Below are 23,696 nucleotides of genomic sequence, written 5' to 3'. Positions count from 1 at the left end.
CCCACAGATTGCGCATTTTGATGAGCCGAGAGATAGTCACACGGCATTTGCTAGTTTTACTGTCTTGCTGTGTATTGCCAAAAAGTACTAGACCTGGAGTAACCAAAATACTTCAGCAACCAAAATATTGTACCTGTAGCAACCAAAATATTGTACCTGTGGCAACCAAAATACTGTACCTGTGGCAACCAAAATACTGTACCTGTGGCAACCAAAATACTGTACCTGTGGCAACCAAAATACTGTACCTGTGGCAACCAAAATACTGTACCTGTGGCAACCAAAATACTGTACCTGTGGCAACCAAAATACTGTACCTGTGGCAACCAAAATACTGTACCTGTGGCAACCAAAATACTGTACCTGGAGCAACCAAAATAATGTACCTGGAGCAACCAAAATAATGTACCTGGAGCAACCAAAATAATATACCTGTGACACCTTCCCTTAATAAAGAAATCCTCCCCCGAAACCTCCCCCAAACCAAAAGCCCCAAACCTCAAGTCCCCAAACTCAAACTTGGAAGGACTGTTCTGTTGTTAAAGCTCCACCCCCAGCCTCCTGTGAGGGCGGTTACCGTGTGGGAGAGCGTTGGCAAGCAGCCTGTATGACCTGTGAGTGTTCTCCATCCCTCACCCCCGTCTGCATATCCCACGAGTGTGGACAAGCTCCACCCCTCCCTGACAGGTGTTACTGGGCCAAACAAACACCCGACGAATGCTGCCCTTCCAAAAGGGTCTGTGAAGAAGGTAAGGATTGACTCATAAAAATACAGTCAGATTTTTACAGTTGATCATTTTCAACGTGCAATTTAAAACTCATGAAATACAGCAGAATGTTAAGAAAGTGACTTTTTGGTTTGAAAGTCATTTTTTAGCCAATTTTGTTTCATAATTGATTTTTTTAAATTTCGTGCTCTTTTTGTCACATCATTTACCAAGGTGAACTGTGATGCTTTGTAATACTTCATTATAATCTTCTTTTTCAAATAATAAAACAGAGATTTGGTTTTGCTTAATAGTAATAAATACCTGTTTTCTGGGATTTGTCTTGACAAAGGTTGGTAGTGTCTCTGTCTGGGAGTCAGATTTGTTCAAGTCAAGTTGGATTACAACTCCTTTCTTTCCCAAGTCAAATCAAATACAAAACAAAATTCCAATTTGAGTCTGACTCAAGTCGGAGTCAGCAATTCAAGTCAACAGCACTGGAAACCAGACATCTCAGTGAAGGAATAGTAATCCCGACTAAAAGTCTTAAAGTTTTGTTTATGACCCTTTTTCCACTCCAGCTATATCAGCCTGCCCAGAAGGCTCCTCGGTTGCCCCATCCTGCCCAGACACACTCTGTGACGCACCCTGTGAGGGTCATCCAGAGGCCACGTGCCTCATCAGCAGATGCGGCGGCTGTGTGGCAAAGTATTTTGACGAGAACGGCCAACGAGTTCCATGCAAGGGAGGACCGGTGGGTAAGTGAAGAAACAATGCTATATCCAGTGTAATGGTTGAGACAATCACAAGGGCTTTCGAAACGGGCCTCATAATTCCCCTCACAAGTGACAGGCCGAATGCAATAGAAAGGAATACTTTTGTCACACTTCATCTGAATAGCTTGTGACTTGGCCTAAGACGAAATGACTTGGAGGGACTTGCGGTGGACTTGACCATCCATATCTGATATATCAAGCCTTACTTTTTTTATTTCACCCCCTGCAGTTAATTATCGATTCCCAGCTACAGCATTTGTTTCCAGGAATATTGTATCAAATGATGTTTAAATGGCTTCAAATGGGCAACCAAACTGCATCGAATTATCTTATTCCTGATTACACCTTTAAACATTTTTGACACATTTTCAACAGAAACCTTACCGGAATGTCCCGACTGGTCGCCCCCAACATGTCTCATTGCGTTTTGCGAGCTTGCCGAATGTGAGCGTTACCCAGATGCTGTGTGTCACACTGACTACTGTAAACCCTGCGATTTCGTATTTTATGATGATCATAACCAGAAACTGGACTGCGCCATTGAAGGTAAGGTGGATGAAATTGGTTCGTCCAAATTATTTCCCACCGAGATAGAAGTTTGTTGTTTCCTGAAATTGTTTTGGTTACAGTGGCCCTAGGTGATCTTGTTTTTTTTGACATACAGTATACTCGCATAGCCTGTTAGTGAGGTCAGTAGTGCACATCTATGCACCTTGAGGGCCTGTAAGTGACCAGAAGAGAGTTCTATTTCCACTGGTCATTTAGGACCCTCTTTTGGTCACTCAGATGCCCAAAGAAGGTCCAGACATTTAGGAGTGACTGAATTATTTCAGTCCATATTTGATTTATAACACACCTGTGTCCAAAATGTTTCATGAGAAAAACTTTTGGGTGATTTCTGACTGAACTGTTTTAACACAACCATGAACTTATATGCAGCACAATAATTACAAAAAAAACCACTTCCAATTTCCAAGATCAGTTTTTAATCTTTATATATAAGCGTACTGTAAGCAGTCAAACCTTTTGGGAACAGTGCTCAATTGGGCACCATAATAAGGAAATTGCATGTTTTCGGTGCACTGATGCACATTCCATGAATTAGGTTATATCAGTAAACCCCACATGATTGTGTTTCAGCCAACAAGTACAATGACCACGAAGAGGTGTGTTAATTATGAATTTAATTGTAATACATCCCCCACAGATTGCGCATTTTGATGAGCCGAGAGATAGTCACACGGCATTTGCTAGTTTTACTGTCTTGCTGTGTATTGCCAAAAAGTACTAGACCTGGAGTAACCAAAATACTTCAGCAACCAAAATATTGTACCTGTAGCAACCAAAATATTGTACCTGTGGCAACCAAAATACAATACCTGGAGCAACCAAAATACTGTACCTGTGACAACCAAAATACTGTACCTGTGGCAACCAAAATACTGTACCTGTGGCAACCAAAATACTGTACCTGTGGCAACCAAAATATTGTACCTTTGGCAACCAAAATACTGTACCTGTGGCAACCAAAATACTGTACCTGTGGCAACCAAAATACTGTACCTGTGGCAACCAAAATACTGTACCTGTGGCAACCAAAATACTGTACCTGTGGCAACCAAAATACTGTACCTGTGGCAACCAAAATACTGTACCTGTGGCAACCAAAATACTGTACCTGTGGCAACCAAAATACTGTACCTGTGGCAACCAAAATACTGTACCTGTGGCAACCAAAATACTGTACCTGTGGCAACCAAAATACTGTACCTGTGGCAACCAAAATACTGTACCTGTGGCAACCAAAATACTGTACCTGTGGCAACCAAAATACTGTACCTGTTGCAACCAAAATAATGTACCTGGAGCAACCAAATACTATACCTGGAGCAACCAAAATAATGTACCTGTGACACTTTCCCTTAATAAAGAAATCCTCCCCCGAAACCTCCCCCAAACCAAAAGCCCCAAACCTCAAGTCCCCAAACTCAAACTTGGAAGGACTGTTCTGTTGTTAAAGCTCCACCCCCAGCCACCTGTGAGGGCGGTTACCGTGTGGGAGAGCGTTGGCAAGCAACCTGCATGACCTGTGAGTGTTCTCCATCCCTCACCCCCGTCTGCATATCCCACGAGTGTGGACAAGCTCCGCCCCTCCCTGACAGGTGTTACTGGGCCAAACAAACACCCGACGAATGCTGCCCTTCCAAAAGGGTCTGTGAAGAAGGTAAGGATTGACTCATAAAAATACAGTCAGATTTTTACAGTTGGTCTCTTTTAACGTGCAATTTAAATCTCATGAAATACAACAGAATGTTAAGAAAGTGATTTTTTGGTTTGGAAGTCATTGTTTAAGCCAATTTTGTGTCATAATTGATTTTTTAAAACTTTTGTGCTCTTTTTCTCACATCATTTCCCAAGCTGAACTGTGATGCTTTGTAATACTTCATTATAATAGTCTCCTATTTCAAATGATAAAACAGAGATTTGGTTTTGCTTAATAGTAATAAATACCTGTTTTCTCAGATTTGTTTTGACAAAGGTTGGTAGTGTGTCTGTCTGGGAGTCAGATTTGTTCAAGTCAAGTTGGATTACAACTCCTGTCTTTCCCAAGTCAAATCAAATACAAGATAAAATTCCAATTTGAGTCTGACTCAAGTCGGAGTCAGCAATTCAAGTCAACAGCACTGGAAACCAGACATCTCAGTGAAGGAATAGTAATCCTGACTAAAAGTCTTAAAGTTTTGTTTATGACCCTTTTTCCACTCCAGCTATATCAGCCTGCCCAGAAGGTTCCTCGGTTGCCCCATCCTGCCCAGACACACTCTGTGACTCACCCTGTGAGGGTCATCCAGAGGCCACGTGCCTCATCAGCAGATGCGGCGGCTGTGTGGCAAAGTATTTTGACGAGAACGGCCAACGAGTTCCATGCGAGGGAGGACCGGTGGGTAAGTGAAGAAACAATGCTATATCCAGTGTAATGGTTGAGACAATCACATGGGCTTTCGAAACGTGCCTCATAATTCCCCTCACAAGTGACAGGCCGAATGCAATAGAAAGGAATACTTTTGTCACACTTCATCTGAATAGCTTGTGACTTGGCCTAAGACTGAATGACTTTGGAGGGACTTGTGGTGGACTTGACCACCCATATCTGATATATCAAGCCTTACTTTTTGATTTCACCCCCTGCAGTTAATTATCAATTCCCAGCTACAGCATTTGTTTCCAGGAATATTGTATCAAATGATGTTTAAATGGCTTCAAATGGGCAACTAAACTGCATCAAATTATCTTATTCCTGATTACACCTTTAAACATTTCGGACACATTTTCAACAGAAACCTTACCAGAATGTCCTGATTGGTCGCCCCCAACGTGTCTCATTGTGTTTTGTGAGCTTGCCGAATGTGAGCGTTACCCAGATGCTGTGTGTCACACTGACTACTGTAAGCCCTGCGATTTCGTATTCTATGATGATCATAACCAGAAACTGGACTGCTCCATTGAAGGTAAGGTGGATGAAATTGGTTCGTCCAAATTATTTCCCACTGAGATACAAGTTTGTTGTTGGCTGAAATTGTTTTGGTTACAGTGGCCCAAGGTGATCTTGTTTTTTTGGACATACAGTATACACTCATAGCCTGTCATTGAGGTCAGTAGTGCACATCTATGCACCTTGAGGGCCTGTAAGTGACCAGAAGAGAGTTCTATTTCCATTGGTCATTTAGCACCCTCTTCTGGTCACTCAGATGCCCAAAGAGCAACCTATTAAGCACTTTTCCTGTGGCACCCCCCAAATAAAAAAAATCCTCCCCCAAAATCTCTCCCAAACCAAAAGCCCCAAACCTTAACCCTCTAAACTCAAACATGGAAGGACTATTTTGTTGTTAAACCTTCAGCCCCAGCCACTTGTGAGGGCGGTTACCGTGTGGGTGAGCGTTGGCAAGCAACCTGCATGACCTGTGAGTGTTCTCCATCCCTCACCCCTGTCTGCATATCCCACGAGTGTGGACAAGCTCCGCCCCTCCCTGACAGGTGTTACTGGGCCAAACAAACACCCGACGAATGCTGCCCATCCAAAAGGGTCTGTGAAGAAGGTAAGGATTGACTCATAAAAATACAGTCAGATTTTTACAGTTGATCATTTTCAACGTGCAATTTAAAACTCATGAAATACAGCAGAATGTTAAGAAAGTGACTTTTTGGTTTGAAAGTCATTTTTTAGCCAATTTTGTTTCATAATTGATTTTTTTAAATTTCGTGCTCTTTTTGTCACATCATTTACCAAGGTGAACTGTGATGCTTTGTAATACTTCATTATAATCTTCTTTTTCAAATAATAAAACAGAGATTTGGTTTTGCTTAATAGTAATAAATACCTGTTTTCTGGGATTTGTCTTGACAAAGGTTGGTAGTGTCTCTGTCTGGGAGTCAGATTTGTTCAAGTCAAGTTGGATTACAACTCCTTTCTTTCCCAAGTCAAATCAAATACAAAACAAAATTCCAATTTGAGTCTGACTCAAGTCGGAGTCAGCAATTCAAGTCAACAGCACTGGAAACCAGACATCTCAGTGAAGGAATAGTAATCCCGACTAAAAGTCTTAAAGTTTTGTTTATGACCCTTTTTCCACTCCAGCTATATCAGCCTGCCCAGAAGGCTCCTCGGTTGCCCCATCCTGCCCAGACACACTCTGTGACGCACCCTGTGAGGGTCATCCAGAGGCCACGTGCCTCATCAGCAGATGCGGCGGCTGTGTGGCAAAGTATTTTGATGAGAACGGCCAACGAGTTCCATGCGAGGGAGGACCGGTGGGTAAGTGAAGAAACAATGCTATATCCAGTGTAATAGTTGAGACAATCACAAGGGCTTTCGAAACGTGCCTCATAATTCCCCTCACAAGTGACAGGCCGAATGCAATAGAAAGGAATACTTTTGTCACACTTCATCTGAATAGCTTGTGACTTGGCCTAAGACGAAATGACTTGGAGGGACTTGTGATGGACTTGACCATCCATATCTGATATATCAAGCCTTACTTTTTTTATTTCACCCCTTGCAGTTAATTATCGATTCCCAGCTACAGCATTTGTTTCCAGGAATATTGTATCAAATGATGTTTAAATGGCTTCAAATGGGCAACCAAACTGCATCGAATTATCTTATTCCTGATTACACCTTTAAACATTTTTGACACATTTTCAACAGAAACCTTACCGGAATGTCCCGACTGGTCGCCCCCAACGTGTCTCATTGCGTTTTGCGAGCTTGCCGAATGTGAGCGTTACCCAGATGCTGTGTGTCACACTGACTACTGTAAACCCTGCGATTTCGTATTCTATGATGATCATAACCAGAAACTGGACTGCGCCATTGAAGGTAAGGTGGATGAAATTGGTTCGTCCAAATTATTTCCCACCGAGATAGAAGTTTGTTGTTTCCTGAAATTGTTTTGGTTACAGTGGCCCAAGGTGATCTTGTTTTTTTTGACATACAGTATACACGCATAGCCTGTTAGTGAGGTCAGTAGTGCACATCTATGCACCTTGAGGGCCTGTAAGTGACCAGAAGAGAGTTCTATTTCCACTGGTCATTTAGGACCCTCTTTTGGTCACTCAGATGCCCAAAGAAGGTCCAGACATTCAGGAGTGACTGAATTATTTCAGTCCATATTTGATTTATAACACACCTGTGTCCAAAATGTTTCATGAGAAAAACTTTTGGGTGATTTCTGACTGAACTGTTTTAACACAACCATGAACTTATATGCAGCACAATAATTACAAAAAAAACCACTTCCAATTTCCAAGATCAGTTTTTAATCTTTATATATAAGCGTACTGTAAGCAGTCAAACCTTTTGGGAACAGTGCTCAATTGGGCACCATAATAAGGAAATTGCATGTTTTCGGTGCACTGATGCACATTCCATGAATTAGGTTATATCAGTAAACCCCACATGATTGTGTTTCAGCCAACAAGTACAATGACCACGAAGAGGTGTGTTAATTATGAATTTAATTGTAATACATCCCCCACAGATTGCGCATTTTGATGAGCCGAGAGATAGTCACACGGCATTTGCTAGTTTTACTGTCTTGCTGTGTATTGCCAAAAAGTACTAGACCTGGAGTAACCAAAATACTTCAGCAACCAAAATATTGTACCTGTAGCAACCAAAATATTGTACCTGTGGCAACCAAAATACTGTACCTGTGACAACCAAAATACTGTACCTGTGGCAACCAAAATACTGTACCTGTGGCAACCAAAATACTGTACCTGTGGCAACCAAAATATTGTACCTTTGGCAACCAAAATACTGTACCTGTGGCAACCAAAATACTGTACCTGTGGCAACCAAAATACTGTACCTGTGGCAACCAAAATACTGTACCTGTGGCAACCAAAATACTGTACCTGTGGCAACCAAAATACTGTACCTGTGGCAACCAAAATACTGTACCTGTGGCAACCAAAATACTGTACCTGTGGCAACCAAAATACTGTACCTGTGGCAACCAAAATACTGTACCTGTGGCAACCAAAAAAATATACCTGTGACACCTTCCCTTAATAAAGAAATCCTCCCCCGAAGCCTCCCCCTAACCAAAAGCCCCAAACCTCAAGTCCCCAAACTCAAACTTGGAAGGACTGTTCTGTTGTTAAACCTTCAGCCCCAGCCACCTGTGAGGGCGGTTACCGTGTGGGAGAGCATTGGCAAGCAACCTGCATGACCTGTGAGTGTTCTCCATCCCTCACCCCCGTCTGCATACCCCATGAGTGTGGACAAGCTCCACCCCTCCCTGACAGGTGTTACTGGGCCAAACAAACACCCGACGAATGTTGCCCTTCCAAAAGGGTCTGTGAAGAAGGTAAGGATTGACTTGAAGACTCAGATTCGTACAACTTACAATTTAAATGTGAAATATGGTGGAATATTTGGAAAATGACTTTTTGATAACTGTTTTTGTAATTTTAAACGTGTCTTACCGTGCCTGAAAATAAGCTGAAACGTTATAGCTCGCAGGCCTGATTAGCCATACCGGAATAAAGGCAAAAAAGGAAGACTTAATCTTGTTCAGTTGTGAGAAATTCTCAGACATGTTGTGTGCAAAAGCCTAGAAACTCAGATGGAAAGTTAACCAGAGCAACAGTTGAAATTGGTGAAAGTACCTCACAAAATGAAAAGAATGACAATCACGATTTGAAGGGGTTAAAAGTTTTGTGTATGATGTCTTTTGTCTTGCCAGCTATATCAGCCTGTCCCGAAGGGTTCTCGGTTGCCCCGTCCTGCTCAGACACACTCTGTGACGCACCCTGTGAGGGTCATCCAGAGGCCACGTGCCTCATTAGTAGATGCGGCGGCTGTGTGGCTAAGTACTTTGATGAGAATGGCCAACGAGTCCAATGCGAAGGAGGACCGGTGGGTAAGTAAAGAAACAATGCTATATCCACTACTATTGGTTGAGTTCATTACTTGTCATTCCACAAGGCCCTTCCACATACAGCAAAAAAGTAGTCAAGGAAGTTTGACAGGCAAAAAGAAGGCCAATGATGTACATTTAATAACAAAAATTCCAGTTGGTTTTTGACTTCGTTTTGATCAAATGCCATGTATCTACAGACTAACCAAAGCCTTAAGAATGAGGAAAACAAAAATTATTAGACACGTTGTCTGTCCCGGGACAGAACTGGCTTTTCAACTTCACTGACTACCCTTGTCTATTGGATGGTATATTGCTTGTGCAAGTAGTTCATCAGAAGAATCTCCTTGTATAGACTTGGTGTGCGCATGGTGAGCCATGTGCGCACAGACTTTTGACCAATCAGAATCGATTAAACTGTCTTGTATCCAGGTGCCAGCATTGGTTGACGCAGCAGGCATTGTCACTTCTCAGTGGGCATATTATCAAATGTTAAATACACCATCAGATTACACATTGTTGAATTGGGAGACTGTCTGAGGTATTTGTGAATATTGTATATGGCTCCAAACCGGCAACTGAATCACATTAAATTATCTCATTTTCCCTAATTTTTATCTCAAAACACTTTCAAAAGAAACCTTACCGGAATGTCCCGACTGGTCGCCCCCAACATGCCTCATTGTGTTATGCGAGCTTGCCGAATGTGAGCATTACCCAGATGCTGTGTGTCACACTGACTACTGTAAACCCTGCGATGTCGTATTTTATGATGACCTTAACCAGAAACTGGACTGCTCCGTTGAAGGCAAAGTGGATGAAATTGGTAGGTCTGAATTACTGATGACTTAAGGTAGAAGTTTAGTTCAGACTACAAATATTTTAGTTGCAATGACACGGGATGTTGTGGAGAAGTAATATACTCATGGATTGGCATTGAGGTCACTGTAGTGAACATCAATGCACACTAGTACTTGGGGTAATGTTGATTCAAGATGGCTGACTTTATCGTAAGAATCATTGTGCCATACTTTCCCTTTGTTTTTCTGGCCATTGGCACCAGTTGAGGACCCTCTCATGTCTCAGGTGTCCTTTTATTTGTCTCTGGTCTGGTTCCCCGTATTCAGAGTGTAAGGATTCCTCCAATGTCAAACATGACGAGGGCGAGACGTGGATGGAGGGATGTAATGAGTGCACATGTATGGAGACGGGCATCCCAGCATGCAGAGCTAAGACGTGTGACACTGGTGAGGATGGGACTTACTTACCTGTTCATGAATAATTAGCTGCCAGTACCTTATACCCAGCACGATATGGGGCTGAGGGATACCCCCCCCCCACATGTCCAATCCCTATACACACTCTAGATAATTGTTAACCAGCACATCCCCCCCTAGAAGTGTATAAAGAATTCCTGAGATTCCGATCAAACAATGACCAACACAAAGGCGGGGGGGTACTCTCGGCCCCATATTGTGCTTCATATACAGTACCTCTTGGCTAGAAATTGCCTTTTATGTTGTGGGATTTTTGTTTTGTTTTGTAGATATTAACCCCAAACCCCAAAATTTACCCAAATCGCAACCCCCGACCTAATCCTAAACCTAAACCTGGCCCAAAACCCACTCCCAACCCCCCTCCCCAGAAAAACTCACAATCCTGAATCAATCTCCCCTAAACTACAACAAATCAGAAACAAAACGTTGAAGGGGGATGTGATTTTTTTTCTCAAACCTCCACCCCAGCCACCTGTGAGGGCGGTTACCGTGTGGGTGAGCGTTGGCAAGCAACCTGCATGACCTGTGAGTGTTCTCCATCCCTCACCCCTGTCTGCATATCCCACGAGTGTGGACAAGCTCCGCCCCTCCCTGACAGGTGTTACTGGGCCAAACAAACACCCGACGAATGCTGCCCTTCCAAAAGGGTCTGTGAAGAAGGTGAGGATTGACTCATAAAAATACAGTCAGATTTTTAAAATTGGTCTCTTTTAACATGCAATTTAAATCTCATGAAATACAACAGAATGTTAAGAAAGTGACTTTTTGGTTTGGAAGTCATTTTTTAAGCCAATTTTGTGTCATAATTGATTTTTTTTTACTTTTGTGCTCTTTTTGTCACATCATTTCCCAAGGTGAACTGTGATGCTTTGTAATACTTCATTATGATATTCTCCTTTTTCAAATGATAAAACAGGGATTTGGTTTTGCTTAATAGTAATAAATACCTGTTTTCTCAGATTTGTCTTGACAAAGGTTGGTAGTGTCTCCGTCTGTGAGTCAGATTTGTTCAAGTCAAGTTGGATTACAACTCCTATCTTTCCCAAGTCAAATCAAATACAAGACAAAATTCCAATTTGAGTCTGACTCAAGTCGGAGTCAGCAATTCAAGTCAACAGCACTGGAAACCAGACATCTCAGTGAAGGAATAGTAATCCCGACTAAAAGTCTTAAAGTTTTGTTTATGACCCTTTTTCCACTCCAGCTATATCAGCCTGCCCAGAAGGTTTCTCGGTTGCCCCGTCCTGCCCAGACACACTCTGTGACGCACCCTGTGAGGGTCATCCAGAGGCCACGTGCCTCATCAGCAGATGTGGCGGCTGTGTGGCAAAGTATTTTGACGAGAACGGCCAACGAGTTCCATGCGAGGGAGGACCGGTGGGTAAGTGAAGAAACAGTGCTATATCCAGTGTTATGGTTGACACTATCACAAGTGCTTTTAAAACGTACCTCGTAATTCCCCTCACAAGGGGGGTGAATTCAACAGGGGGAATGCTTAGAAAGGAATGCTTTTGTCACACTTCATCTGAATAGCTTGTGACTTGGCCTAAGACTGAATGACTTGGAGGGACTTGTGATGGACTTGACTATCCATATCTGATATATCAAGCCTTACTTCTTTGATTTCACCCCTGAAGTTAATTATCGATTCCCAGCTACAGCATTTGTTTCCAGGAACGATTTTTAAATGGCTTCAAATGGGCAACTAAACTGCATCAAATTATCTTATTCCTGATTACATCTTTAAACATTTTTGACACTATCTAAAGAAACCTTACCGGAATGTCCCGACTGGTCGCCCCCAACGTGTCTCATTGTGTTTTGCGAGCTTGCCGAGTGTGAGCGTTACCCAAATGCTGTTTGTCACACTGACTACTGTAAACCCTGCGATGTCGTATTTTATGATGATCATAACCAGAAACTGGACTGCTCCGTTGAAGGTAAGGTGGATGAAATTGGTTCATCCAAATTGTTTCCACTTCCGGTAGAATTATTTTTGCACCCCAAAATTGTATTTGTTACAATGGCCCTAGGTGATCCGGTACCTTGACATACAGCATACATATGGACATTCAGTGACGAGGTCACTACTGTACGTCTGTGCACCTAGCTTGAGGGACTGTGAATGACCAGTAAAGGGTTCTATTTGTAGCAACCAAAATACTATCCCCCAGCAATCAAAGTACTATACCTGTAGCAACCAGAGTACCTCAAGCAAAAGCACTTTACCTCTAGCAATCAAAATACTATACCTCTAGCAATCAAAGTACTTTCCCTGTAGCTACCAAAATACTATACCTGCATCAACCAAAATACTATACCTGTAGCACCCAAAGTACGTTACCGGAAGCAACAATAACACTGTTCCGTTAGCACCATGTAGACAACAAAAGTACTATACCTTTATCACCCTAAGTACTTTACCTGTAGCAACAAAAATACCTTACCTCTAGCATCTGAAATATTATACCTGTAGCAACCAAAAGACTATACCTGTAGAAACCACAATACTACACTTGAAGCAACCAAAGTACTATGCCTGAAGAAACCCAAGTACTTTACCTATAACAACAAAGGACTTTATGTGTAGCAACAAAAATGCCATACCCCTAGCAATTAAAATACTATACCTGTAGCAACCAAAATACTATACCTGTAGAAACCACAATACTATACCTGTAGCAACCAAAGTACTTTACCTGTAGCAACCAAAATACTATACCTATAGAAACCACAATACTATACCTGTAGCAACCAAAGTACTTTACCTGTAGCAACAGAAATACTATACCTGTAGCAACCAAAGTACTTCACCTGTAGCAACAGAAATACTATACCTGCAGCAACCCTAAACCCCCAAACGTCAAGCCCCCGAACTCAAACATGGAAGGACAGTTTTTTTTTTATACCTCCACCCCCAGCCACCTGTGAGGGCGGTTACCGTGTGGGTGAGCGTTGGCAAGCAACCTGCATGACCTGTGAGTGTTCTCCATCCCTCACCCCTGTCTGCATATCCCACGAGTGTGGTCATGCTCCACCCCTCCCTGACAGGTGTTACTGGGCCAAACAAACACCCGACGAATGCTGCCCTTCCAAAATGGTCTGTGAAGAAGGTAAGGATTGACTTGAAGAGTCAGATCTTTACATTCGATCGTAGTTAATCCGTAATTTGATTCTCAATAGAATACAAAAGAATATTTAGAATGTATGTTTTTATTCACTATTTGTGTTTGATAATTTTTGGGGTTCTAAAGTAAATTTGTAGAGCCTGTCTAGACTTGGTACTTTCGTGCACCTTTTGTGATAACATTTACTGTTGATGTGACCTGAAATGCTTAGCAATTTTTTGGTTTTATCATAATGTGCCATCTCCTGTATCAACCGATACAATGGACAGGTTTGGGTTTTCATAGTCATTAATACATGTTTGTCTTGCATTGTTTTCAACAAAAGTGGATAGTGTTTGTGTCGGCAAGTCAAATTTGTTTAAGTCAAGTTGTAAGCCATTTTCTCTCAAGTTAAGTCAGGGTAACAGCTCCTTTTTATCCCAAGTCAATGAAGTTTCTCAGGTGTGCGTTTCCAAGAGTTTGCAGCACGTCGCATCACAATGCGCGAAATCTGTCGACCCAATGCATGTTTGGAAACTGTCAACAGATTTTGCCCATTGTGATTGGCTAACACGTTGCAAAGTTTTGGTGGCGCATTATTGTGAACACACCTGTATTCAATTCAACAGCAGTGGAAACCAGAGGTTTCAGTGAAAGGATAAGTTATCCTGACTAGAAGTAACCAAACTTTTGTGTGTGACCTTTTTCCACTCCAGCTATATCAGCCTGCCCGGAAGGTTCCTCAGTTGCCCCATCCTGCCCAGACACACTCTGTGATGCACCCTGTGAGGGTCATCCAGAGGCCACGTGCCTCATCAGCAGATGCGGCGGCTGTGTGGCTAAGTACTTTGATGAGAACGGCCAACGAGTTCCATGCGAGGGAGGCCCGGTGGGTAAGTGATGAAACAATCCCATATCCAGTGTGATGGCTGAAACTGTAACAAGTCCTTCCACAGGTTGCCTCATGAGTCCAGTCGCAAGTGTCAAGGTGAACTCTCAGAAAGGATTTCTTTTTCCAAAGACTGGATGACTTACTTGTGGTGGACTTGTGAATGACTTGAAGAGACTTGTGATGGGCTCGACTGCCCATATCTGATTGATCAAGCCCGACTTAGTTCTTTTATTTCACCCCTGAAATTATCATATTCTCAGCAAGAGCATACCTTTCTAGAAATATTAAATTGAATGTTTTAGATGGCTCTAAACATGTTACTTAACGGCATTGAGTTATCTCATTGTCCCTAATTCCATCTTTAAACATTTTTTGACACTCTTTCAAAAGAAATCTTACCGGATTGTCCCGATTGGTCACCCCCAACGTGCCTCATTGTGCTTTGCGAGCTTGCCGAGTGTGAGCGTTACCCAGATGCTGTTTGTTACACTGACTACTGTAAACCCTGCGATGTCGTATTTTATGATGACCATAACCAAAAACTGGACTGCTCCATTGAAGGCAAAGTGGATGAGATTGGTAGGTCAAAATTTTTTCCAAATGACATTGTTTTGGTTACACTGTGGCTATAGGTCATGTGGTTTTTGAGAAATATTATATACGTACTGAGTGTCAGTGAGCTCACTAGTCCACGTCTATGCACTTTGAGGGACTGTGAGTGACCAGAAGAGGGTCCTATTTCCTGAGGCCAAGGGTCAATTTAAACAGGACCCCAGTCACTCAAAGGCCTGAGGCGTCATGGACTTGCACAAGTGACCAAATTGTGCTAGTCCACATGTATTTTATAACACACCTCTGTCCAAATACCAAGCATTATTGATGTTTACTAAAGTGATTGTGAATTTTTAACAAAGTCAATATTCAAATAGAACTACATTTTTTATTGTATTTAGATTAAATTTATAAGACAGTTGCCACCCTTAGAAACAACCTAGAGGGTGTATGAATTGTGAAAGTTTCAAGGGTTTGATATTCTGATGCTTGGAACTTCTCGAAAATTTCTCTACATTTAAAAGAAGTACTTTCTTCCCCTTTTGACTCAAAATAAGTTCACTAAATAGTGAAGTTCTGTGCTTCACTTTACTGAAAAGTGTAAGCTAGCCTGTAGGGTTGGCCAGTTTATGCGATTAATCCAGTCCGTTCTATCTTTGGCAGAGTGCAAAGACTCGTCCAATCGCAAGCACGACGCTGGTGAGACGTGGATGGAGGGGTGCAATCGTTGTATGTGCGAGGAGACCGGCTTGGCATCCTGCAAGGCTGTCAAGTGCGTGGCCAGGGATAGCAACCTACCACCGCTGTGCCAGGTGGTGGCCACGGAGGAGGGCAACTGCTGTCCATGGCGCGTCGTTTGCTACGAAGGTAAAATCCATTTGCGATTAAGTTGGCTGTGGTTCGATATCGTGCACATGTCAATGACGGTGGTATGAGCCGCAACCCATAGAGTGGGGTGTTATTGTAAGCCATAGCCAAGCAATTTGAATACAACCTCAGATTAGACTGATGGTTTGTTTTTAACTGGGCCTTAACACTTGTCCGCTAGCCAAATTCGAGTAAAGTCTAGTAAAACAGTATTCTAAAATAAGTGGCGAAACAGTTGATTGTGATGTATGCTGGAATTTGAACCAAATAAAATAGAACCTTTTGCCAATCAAGAAAATTTTGGTCCCTGGCACCAGCCCAGCAGACGCAATGCTGAAGTCTATGAATGCAGCGGCAGCAAATCCTCTGAAACTTCTGTTCCGCAACGCCTTTGCGGCGCAATCGCACCTGTGGGCCGTTTACTGTACTGCCACGTGTGGCCGGTACACTCGACGATGCTATGACTTGACGTTGGTTCTGCTACAAAATCTAAATCAGCATGGGCTTTCACGCATTGCATCATAGAGGTACATATATATGTCATGAATATGCATCCCACGCGAATGACATGCCGAGTGTGTATGGTGTGTGCATATGCATTACATTACTATGAATATGCAATACTGATTTTTCCGATTGGTCATTGGTAAGATGGAAAGCTTGCGGTAAGCACCATGCAATATCTCTTTTTGAGTCTGTGTGGTTCTGATAAGAACCGGAGAGGCTCAACGTTTCGGACAGTGTGCTCTGTCCGTCGTCAGGAGACGTTGAGCCTCTCCGGTTCTTATCAGAACCACACAGACTCAAAAAGAGATATTGCATGGTGCTTACCGCAAGCTTTCCATCTTAGTCGTCTGTCACCATGAATAGCTTGAAATCCCATCTGGTCATTGGTAGTTGTGACACCAGCGATGTCACGGTTGTGATTTCGTGTTTGGTTCGCGCACTACGGGTTGCATTACACCAAGTACACACCCACAGAAAACATTGCAAAGTCAGACTAAAATAGCTCCACCTGTTGACTCTTGGGAAGAGGTTGGCCTCTGCTTTTTCACTGGAAATTCAAGATTGTGGCCAGAAAATCACTTTTTGTTTCAATTTTATGGGGGTTAGCCACGAAATTTTGTTTATTCGCCTGTCCCGAAGATACCTCCAAAATAGTAGTAAAACTATGCGCTCAGCTCTGAATACCCTGAACTGGAAATTATCAGTCTCAAATTCGGGATATATAGAAATATTTCTATGATCCCTTCTGATTATGACATGTCTTATTGTAAACACCCCATAGGATCACAAAATATGAATGAGCTCACGCGCAGAAGTACAACCATTTTGTGGAGTGGGCCCCTGGGTACTGGACACAGTCTAGAACGGACATGTACTGTATGTACATGTACATATCGCCGGGCGTAAATGTAGTGTACGTATGTGTGTGTACTTGTGCATACTGCATAAAACGTACATGTACATAAACTGTTCATAACGACATGGTTTTCTCTCTGTTTCTTGGATTGTGTGTTTAATTTGCTTGAGTAGAGTTGTACTCATGAATATTTTGGTCCGGTGGCCATTGTGATTACTCATCAACAATTAAGCAACAGTCGGCACCGAGTGCACACTGTTATGCATGATGTTGGAGCAGAAAACACTAGTGCCAAAAAAGAATGTTGAAATTAGGGGAAGACGCGGACTAGTGAAAGTGCTGGCGGACTGGTAAAAAGCTCTGCTGGTCCGGCTGGCAAGTGAGAAAAAAAGTTGAGGGCAAACCCTGTGAAGCAAATTTGGCTTTCGCATTTTTGTTTTTCTTGTCTTTTCTTTCCTCCCGAAGCTCTGTCGGAGTGCCCTGCATTTTTCACAGTCGCCCACTCCTGCCCCGACGACCTCTGCATCGATGCTTTTTGCGAAGAGCGCCCCCACGCCACATGTCGCATCAGCCGCTGCGGAGGGTGCTCTGTCAAGTTCTATGACGAAAATGACCAAGTCGTTGACAGCTGCTCGGGCCCACCAATCAGTGAGTGACTTGAGTGTGATTTCTGCTTTATTTCTAGAGCTGCAATTATATCTCTTACCCTAGTGATAAGGGAATGAATATAATCCCCCGAGCCAGTCTTAAACATTGAGTTCAAGTCCTGCCAAGCACATATTTATTCCCATTCATAGATACCTTTTTTTAGTCAGAGAGTCAAAAGACGTCAATAGATGATAGATTTCCAAAGATTTTGTTCTAGAATTTTAGTTTCCTTATCCTAAACATCCCCGTCCATTTTATGGTATATTCCTTGTGCAAGTTGTCCAGAAGAATCGCCTTATATTGACTTGCTGTGCACGTGGTGTGTTCTGCATGCTGAGGCTCACATAGATGCTTGCCCAATAGGGATGGATTAAACTGTCTCGTATCCAGGTGACGGCACGTTTTTTATGCAGCGGGTATTATCAAATTGCAGCGGGCATTATCAAATATTAATACACGGTCACTCTGCGCGTTGTTAAATAGGGAAACTCTCCGAGGTATTTATGAATAATTGATCAACGTGCAACTGTTCGGTTACGTTTTGTATTTAATTATTTGTTAGGATCCAAATATCCCCGAGCTGTACGTGCATTTATTTATTTCTGTTCATGCAACAGCGCATTCAGTGACAATCGCAACATGAAGTGACAAGTTAAGAAGACAGTGAAGAAATGTTCAGTTTTAGAGGTGGGAGGAAACCCTGGATTAATATTCCAGGGAAAACCCACGGCAACAGGCTGGGACCAAAAACCCAATCCACATGCTGACCTAGGTGGGATTCTAACACACCTGACTCCCTAACTATGAGTGAATTAATGTAATTCATTAAAAAGCGTGAGTTTTCTCGGAATAGACATGGAGTTACTGCTATGTCAACTACTGCCGACCATATGTACAGCCATCTTTCATGAGAAATGATGAGAATATTGGCGATGACAGCTAGGGCTCAACAAAAGAGTCTCATGGTTGGGTTTTGCCCATGTACAGTGATTTAAAGTGCCAAATCTTGGGGTTGGTCCTATTAGCGGGGTTTGACACTGACTCACACTCGGCGAGCATGCCCAAGCTGGTGTGACGTTGGGTACTTCGCTCGTGAGTAACCTTTGCCTTTTTGAAATACTGAACTGCAACGTGATGCTACGAACCAACCTGACGCAGCTGCGTCTTCCACTGTATTTCAGGCTCTGACGTCATCTGTCACGATACTGGTCCAGTGCGGACGTGCTTGGTATCACCATGCATGACTGGCACATGTGAGAGTCATCCCGAGGCAGCCTGCCACGTCGACTACTGCCAACCATGTACGGCCATCTTTCACGACAAGGTCAATCAAGAACTTGAGTGCTCACCATCAGCAGGTAGGACTGGACTCACTTTCCTTGAGCACCTTTTAGGGAATAAGAACGCTTTACTTCTATATCTTACCAAGTCACTAACTTGCATCTGCTGAGAAGAAATCCTTACAAAAAATTACCAGCAGCTGTCGACACTCATCCAAAGTCAAATACCGGATACAAAGCTGCTCGCAGTCTGCCGATCTTATGAACTTGTTATTACTGCAAAAGATACAAAAATGGACCCGTCTGCTGTAAACGCCAAATGCCAGCGAACCAATTTCGAAGCCCACGCAGCTGTGAAGGTTAAAATTGGAAGCTAGGACAGCTAGCACAGATGAAGACGATATCAGTGCGTTGCCTCAGCAGAGTCCAGAGTGTGGGTGTACATGTGAAACCCACGATACACCTTTTTATATCCGCGTTCCGCACAAAGAGGTATAAAAAATAGGAGAGCGTTCTGTATATTATCGGTTAGGTCTTTCTTGATAATCAACTGGCCAAATGCTTGAGCTTCGTAACATAAAAAGAAAGAATTCACTGCAGACTTACTGGTAGTACAGTAGTCCCGTTTTGTGTGTTGTTTTTCCATTTATAGGAAATCCGCAGACCAGGGAATTATTAGTACACCGAGACCCTATTCTTCGACATTCTGTCATTTCCGTTGTTAACATCAGCTGTAAAAAGAACAAATAACGCTGCTTTCGCAAGTATCCAGATACTGTGTTGTGGATTTCTGCTGAACCAGCCCTGGGCCCAGTTTGAATGAGTCACACAAATATCAGGGCCCAATTCATGGCCTGGCTAACCTCAGAATTCCATGCTTACTATCGGCATTCTGTGCTTAGCGCAACAATCCCATGCTAATCAAGTAAGCAAAGAGTTGTAGTATTTCTGTACGCACACAAACAGAGTTTCTCGCCACCTGTGATATAAGCATACCATTTGCACAGAATTTCGTTTTTACGGTTGGAGAAGATTTTTACCGGAGAGTTGCGAAATTGGACCCAGCTGGGCCAAAATACCGTCTTTGATTTCTTCATTTACGTGCCGGACAGTTTTGTGAAATGAGGCATCCTGTTACTTCTTTTTTTCGCAATCAGATCCTCTGCCGGCCTGCAGTGAGACAGAATACATCACCACTCCCCAGGGCACCCAGTCGCTTCCTCGCTGCCAAAAGAGCGGGCATTTCTCTCCGAAGCAGTGCGACACCACTGGTCAGTGCTGGTGCGTCAATCTGGATGGTTCCTTGGCTGCGGAACAACTGGACATCCCACCGGGAAAGGACTTTATCTGTGAATCAGGTGAGACAGCCGATGGGATTTTTGTTGTCTCTTCTGACAACCGCTGTACCAAGATAAGCAAGGGATGGTAAAAATCTTGACTTCTCTTCCCACGTTAGATTTAACGCCATGCTTGAGATGAATACACTTGTCTCAAAGCCTTTGCAGATGAATTTGCTTGAGTTGAAATGTGTTCATCTTTTGCGATTTTGTAACTATTGATACGTTATCACAAATTCATAATTGTGTTTGCTTCTGAGTGAAATGTGAACTGGGCCCAATTTCTTGGCAGTCCTTAACAGTTAGAAGAAAATTCGTACTTACTATGGCAGAAAATTTTGGCTAACCATGAGCACTGTTTCATGGCGACGCTTGGTGTGATTGTGCTTACAGTCGCGCACAAAGAGATTTCCATTGTTTTGTCACTGCTTTTAAGCCAATTTTTCCTCCGAGGTAAGCGTGCCTTTTGCCATGCTCACTGTCTTCATTTATTACATGGAGCCTCTAAATCTGTTACTGTAAAATTGTGTGCTTAGCAGAGCCATGAAATTGGGTCCTGGCCTTTACTTTAAGGGATCACCTCATTTGAACCTTCTTTTTCATTGCAACATAGTGCAGTGATTCCATGCATTTCAGTGGTTTCAAGACAAAGTCTTTTCAAGATTTGTGTTCAGAATCTCAGGTGGGGTTCCTGCAGCCAAGGCTATTCAGGGATGCAGTCTCTCGGTTTTTTTCCCCAGATTTCAGGATTTTGTCCAAAAGTTGAGGAGTTTGGGAGGTTTAACAAGCCACGATTGTTGCATTTTAGTAAATTAGTACTCCAGTGAAAAAAGTGCTAGATTTACATAATCATATCCATCTGTGAGAAAACCTGTGCCTAATCAGGAACCTGAAAAACTATTATAAAACCTATAAACGTACGAGACTTTTTCTGAAAAAAAAAACACCTGTTTTCTAAGTAAATGCTTTGGATTTTTCTTGGCTATTTTTCACTTTAAGGACGTTTTCACTTTCTGATGGCTGTTTATATTTTAAGGTAAAATTAGCGTTGCCCGTAAATGTAACTCTTTCCATTCATTTTAACCTCTTCAGGAATTTCAGACAATGTGAAGCAAACTATTAAAAATATGCATAGCCTAAATTGCAAGAACAAAAAAATGATCAACGGTTGCACCAGAGCATCTACATTTCAAAATTTTCCCAGGGCCCACTCAAGGGCCCCGGACCCCCTCAAGGGCCCCGGACCCCCTCAAGGGCCCCGGACCCCATGCAGTATATGCTTTGCGCTCACGAATTCAACTATTTTCAGCGTTATTTTAATATTTCACTCTTACCCCTGATTATTTTATGGTCCTTTAAGATCTGAAGCTTTGCATGGTGGGTATACGTAAAAGCAAGCGTTTTGTGATGACACCATGTAGCTTGAAAGATCAATCTCTTTTATATTTTTGGCTCCAATAGGAGCCAGCTTACTCTCAGGCATTTTCTAGATTTATCAAATCAACTCAAGTAAACTGGCTCCTTTCTGAGCCACACATACAAACAAGATTGATCTTTCAAGTTACATGTGCATGGTGTCGCTGCAAACCACCTGCCTTCATGGTCATTGTCACAATCCCTCTGCTGGAGGTCATGCAGATTTCTCTTCATTCCCTCAATCGGGACCCCGGTCGTTCATTTCGTCTCAGTTTTTACCCCCATTTCTTACGGGTCCTTTTCTTCCCCTCCCCCAACAGATCCGCCGTGTCGCAGGGAGCTCAAGACGAACAACTTGAAGCGCCAACGAGGAGATCCTGTCATCACCGATCCCGTCTGCAGCTTGACGGGCTGGTACGAGCCTGCTCAGTGCAGTCCCGTGACTGGCGAGTGTTGGTGTAGCGAGAAGGACGGCACGGTGGTGATTGGATCCCTCAAACAGCAAGGGGAGCCTCTCAATTGCAGTAAGTTGTGTTTGACATAGCTTGGGGCTGCCCTTGAAGTACATACACACAAAATGTTGACTTTCTTGAATCCCCCGTCTCCAACTAGTAAGGTTGGAGAAGAAGACATGGAATTTTATGCGGACCAAGTTATTTTGAAACTTTGTCTGTTCATTATTTAGCACTGGAAATTTGATTTTTAGACCTGACGGAATGCAACAAATTTTGCTGGAAAAAGTCAAGCATATTTTTTTCCTGTTTCTGTTCAGCGCTTTTCAAGGGACAAGTTCTACTGTTTGGATTTTCATAAATTGGTTCTAGAAGTATTGGCATTTTATTTTTAGGGCTGTGCCGGATATCCGAATAGTTGATCAATTATTGAATATTCGAATATTATTTTTTCAAATTCGAATATTCGAATGCAAAATTCATGAAAAGAAGGGAAAATTTTCTTTTGTCTTTAAATGAAAAAAATAGCGTATGGAGGCTTGTTTCAAGCAGATTCAAATGAAAAGCTTAATGATTCAAAAAGTAAATTATTCATTAACCCTCCTATGCTTTGATGTATTCTTGACACAGTTGCCATATCAGTCAAATTTCCCATACGTGTCTGGGGGAAGTCAATTGGAAGGCATTTTTGACTGTTTTTGACGGTTAAAACACTAGGAGGGTTAAACAATTTAAAAGGAAAAGAAATTTACAACAGGGAAAGAAATATTGTTCATTGCTTAAATCTTGCTAAATCGTGGCTGGAGATACTCCTAGATGTGAGAAGCTAGTATACTGATCATAATGTACAATTGTGTGTGTTATTGCAAATGATTTTGTATATGGTTTGTTCATCAACAATCTGCCAGTTGGTATGACCGAATTTTCGGATTTTCAATCAAATTGAAGGTTGAATATTCGAATAGTGAATTATTCGAATTGACTCGGCCCTATTTATTTTCCTTATTAGGTTCAGGAACTCTTTACAATGTTGATCAATTGTTGCAACAATTTTCCATGACAGTTCCAGCTTAAATTAAAAGGTGTAAAACTGAGTTCCTTCAAGTGTGATTTGGGATGGATTGCAGAAGTGAAATACATGTTTGAGGAGATACGGATCAAGACGCCCTATTTCTGTGACACTAACTTCCATTTTTCTTGACAAATATTGACGAATCTGGAACTCTGAAATCACAGTTCAAGATGTTGCTTTTTTAGATCTTGATTTCAACTATTTTGTAAGAAGGTGAGTGTGAAAAGTAAATCGTGTTGAATGCATTCATTTCCCAAACTTGAAGATCTAGAAAAAGGTGCATCTGCTTCTATTTGACTTTACTCCGCAGATGAGCCGTGCCTTGGCAACGTCGATAACACCATTCCTGACCTGGTGTGCGCCAAATCGTACGACAGCTGCCCCAGGGATGCCTTCTGTCACATACCACCCAACCGCACCAGTGGAAAGTGCTGCTACCTGCCAGTCAGAGTCATGCGTGAGTGCAGTCCCCTTAATATCGAGTTTTAAGCGTGCACTGATGGTATTATTTTAGACCGAAATTTCG

General features: G+C 42.5%; 1 protein-coding gene across 19 annotated transcripts in view; it reads left to right on the top strand.

The window, feature by feature from the left end:
- LOC110990153 (uncharacterized) overlaps positions 1-23,696 on the top strand; it is a 52,003-nt gene that overhangs the window by 26,294 nt on the left and 2,013 nt on the right. For 10 of the 19 annotated variants that reach the window (XM_087130033.1, XM_087130029.1, XM_087130025.1 and 7 more), the window contains 25 exons: positions 546-749; positions 1,289-1,465; positions 1,859-2,029; positions 3,504-3,707; positions 4,252-4,428; positions 4,822-4,992; positions 5,383-5,580; positions 6,120-6,296; positions 6,690-6,860; positions 8,158-8,355; positions 8,734-8,910; positions 9,545-9,733; positions 10,035-10,154; positions 10,653-10,844; positions 11,389-11,565; positions 11,954-12,124; positions 13,106-13,297; positions 14,008-14,184; positions 14,574-14,762; positions 15,399-15,602; positions 17,431-17,613; positions 18,795-18,971; positions 20,051-20,251; positions 21,967-22,170; positions 23,481-23,627. In XM_087130033.1, coding sequence (XP_086986159.1) covers positions 546-749; positions 1,289-1,465; positions 1,859-2,029; positions 3,504-3,707; positions 4,252-4,428; positions 4,822-4,992; positions 5,383-5,580; positions 6,120-6,296; positions 6,690-6,860; positions 8,158-8,355; positions 8,734-8,910; positions 9,545-9,733; positions 10,035-10,154; positions 10,653-10,844; positions 11,389-11,565; positions 11,954-12,124; positions 13,106-13,297; positions 14,008-14,184; positions 14,574-14,762; positions 15,399-15,602; positions 17,431-17,613; positions 18,795-18,971; positions 20,051-20,251; positions 21,967-22,170; positions 23,481-23,627 — 4,548 coding nt within the window. The remainder of the gene's footprint in view (positions 1-545; positions 750-1,288; positions 1,466-1,858; positions 2,030-3,503; positions 3,708-4,251; positions 4,429-4,821; positions 4,993-5,382; positions 5,581-6,119; positions 6,297-6,689; positions 6,861-8,157; positions 8,356-8,733; positions 8,911-9,544; positions 9,734-10,034; positions 10,155-10,652; positions 10,845-11,388; positions 11,566-11,953; positions 12,125-13,105; positions 13,298-14,007; positions 14,185-14,573; positions 14,763-15,398; positions 15,603-17,430; positions 17,614-18,794; positions 18,972-20,050; positions 20,252-21,966; positions 22,171-23,480; positions 23,628-23,696) is intronic. The other 9 variants (XM_087130028.1, XM_087130027.1, XM_087130041.1 and 6 more) reach the window with 9 other exon arrangements.

Source organism: Acanthaster planci, linkage group LG19 (genome assembly GCF_054643075.1).
Source record: "Acanthaster planci isolate LZ-2023a linkage group LG19, COTS_SCS, whole genome shotgun sequence".
NCBI classification, from domain to species: Eukaryota; Metazoa; Echinodermata; class Asteroidea; order Valvatida; family Acanthasteridae; genus Acanthaster; species Acanthaster planci.
The sequence above is the reverse complement of the archived record's forward strand: the minus strand, read 5'-3'. Positions and strand labels throughout refer to the sequence as shown.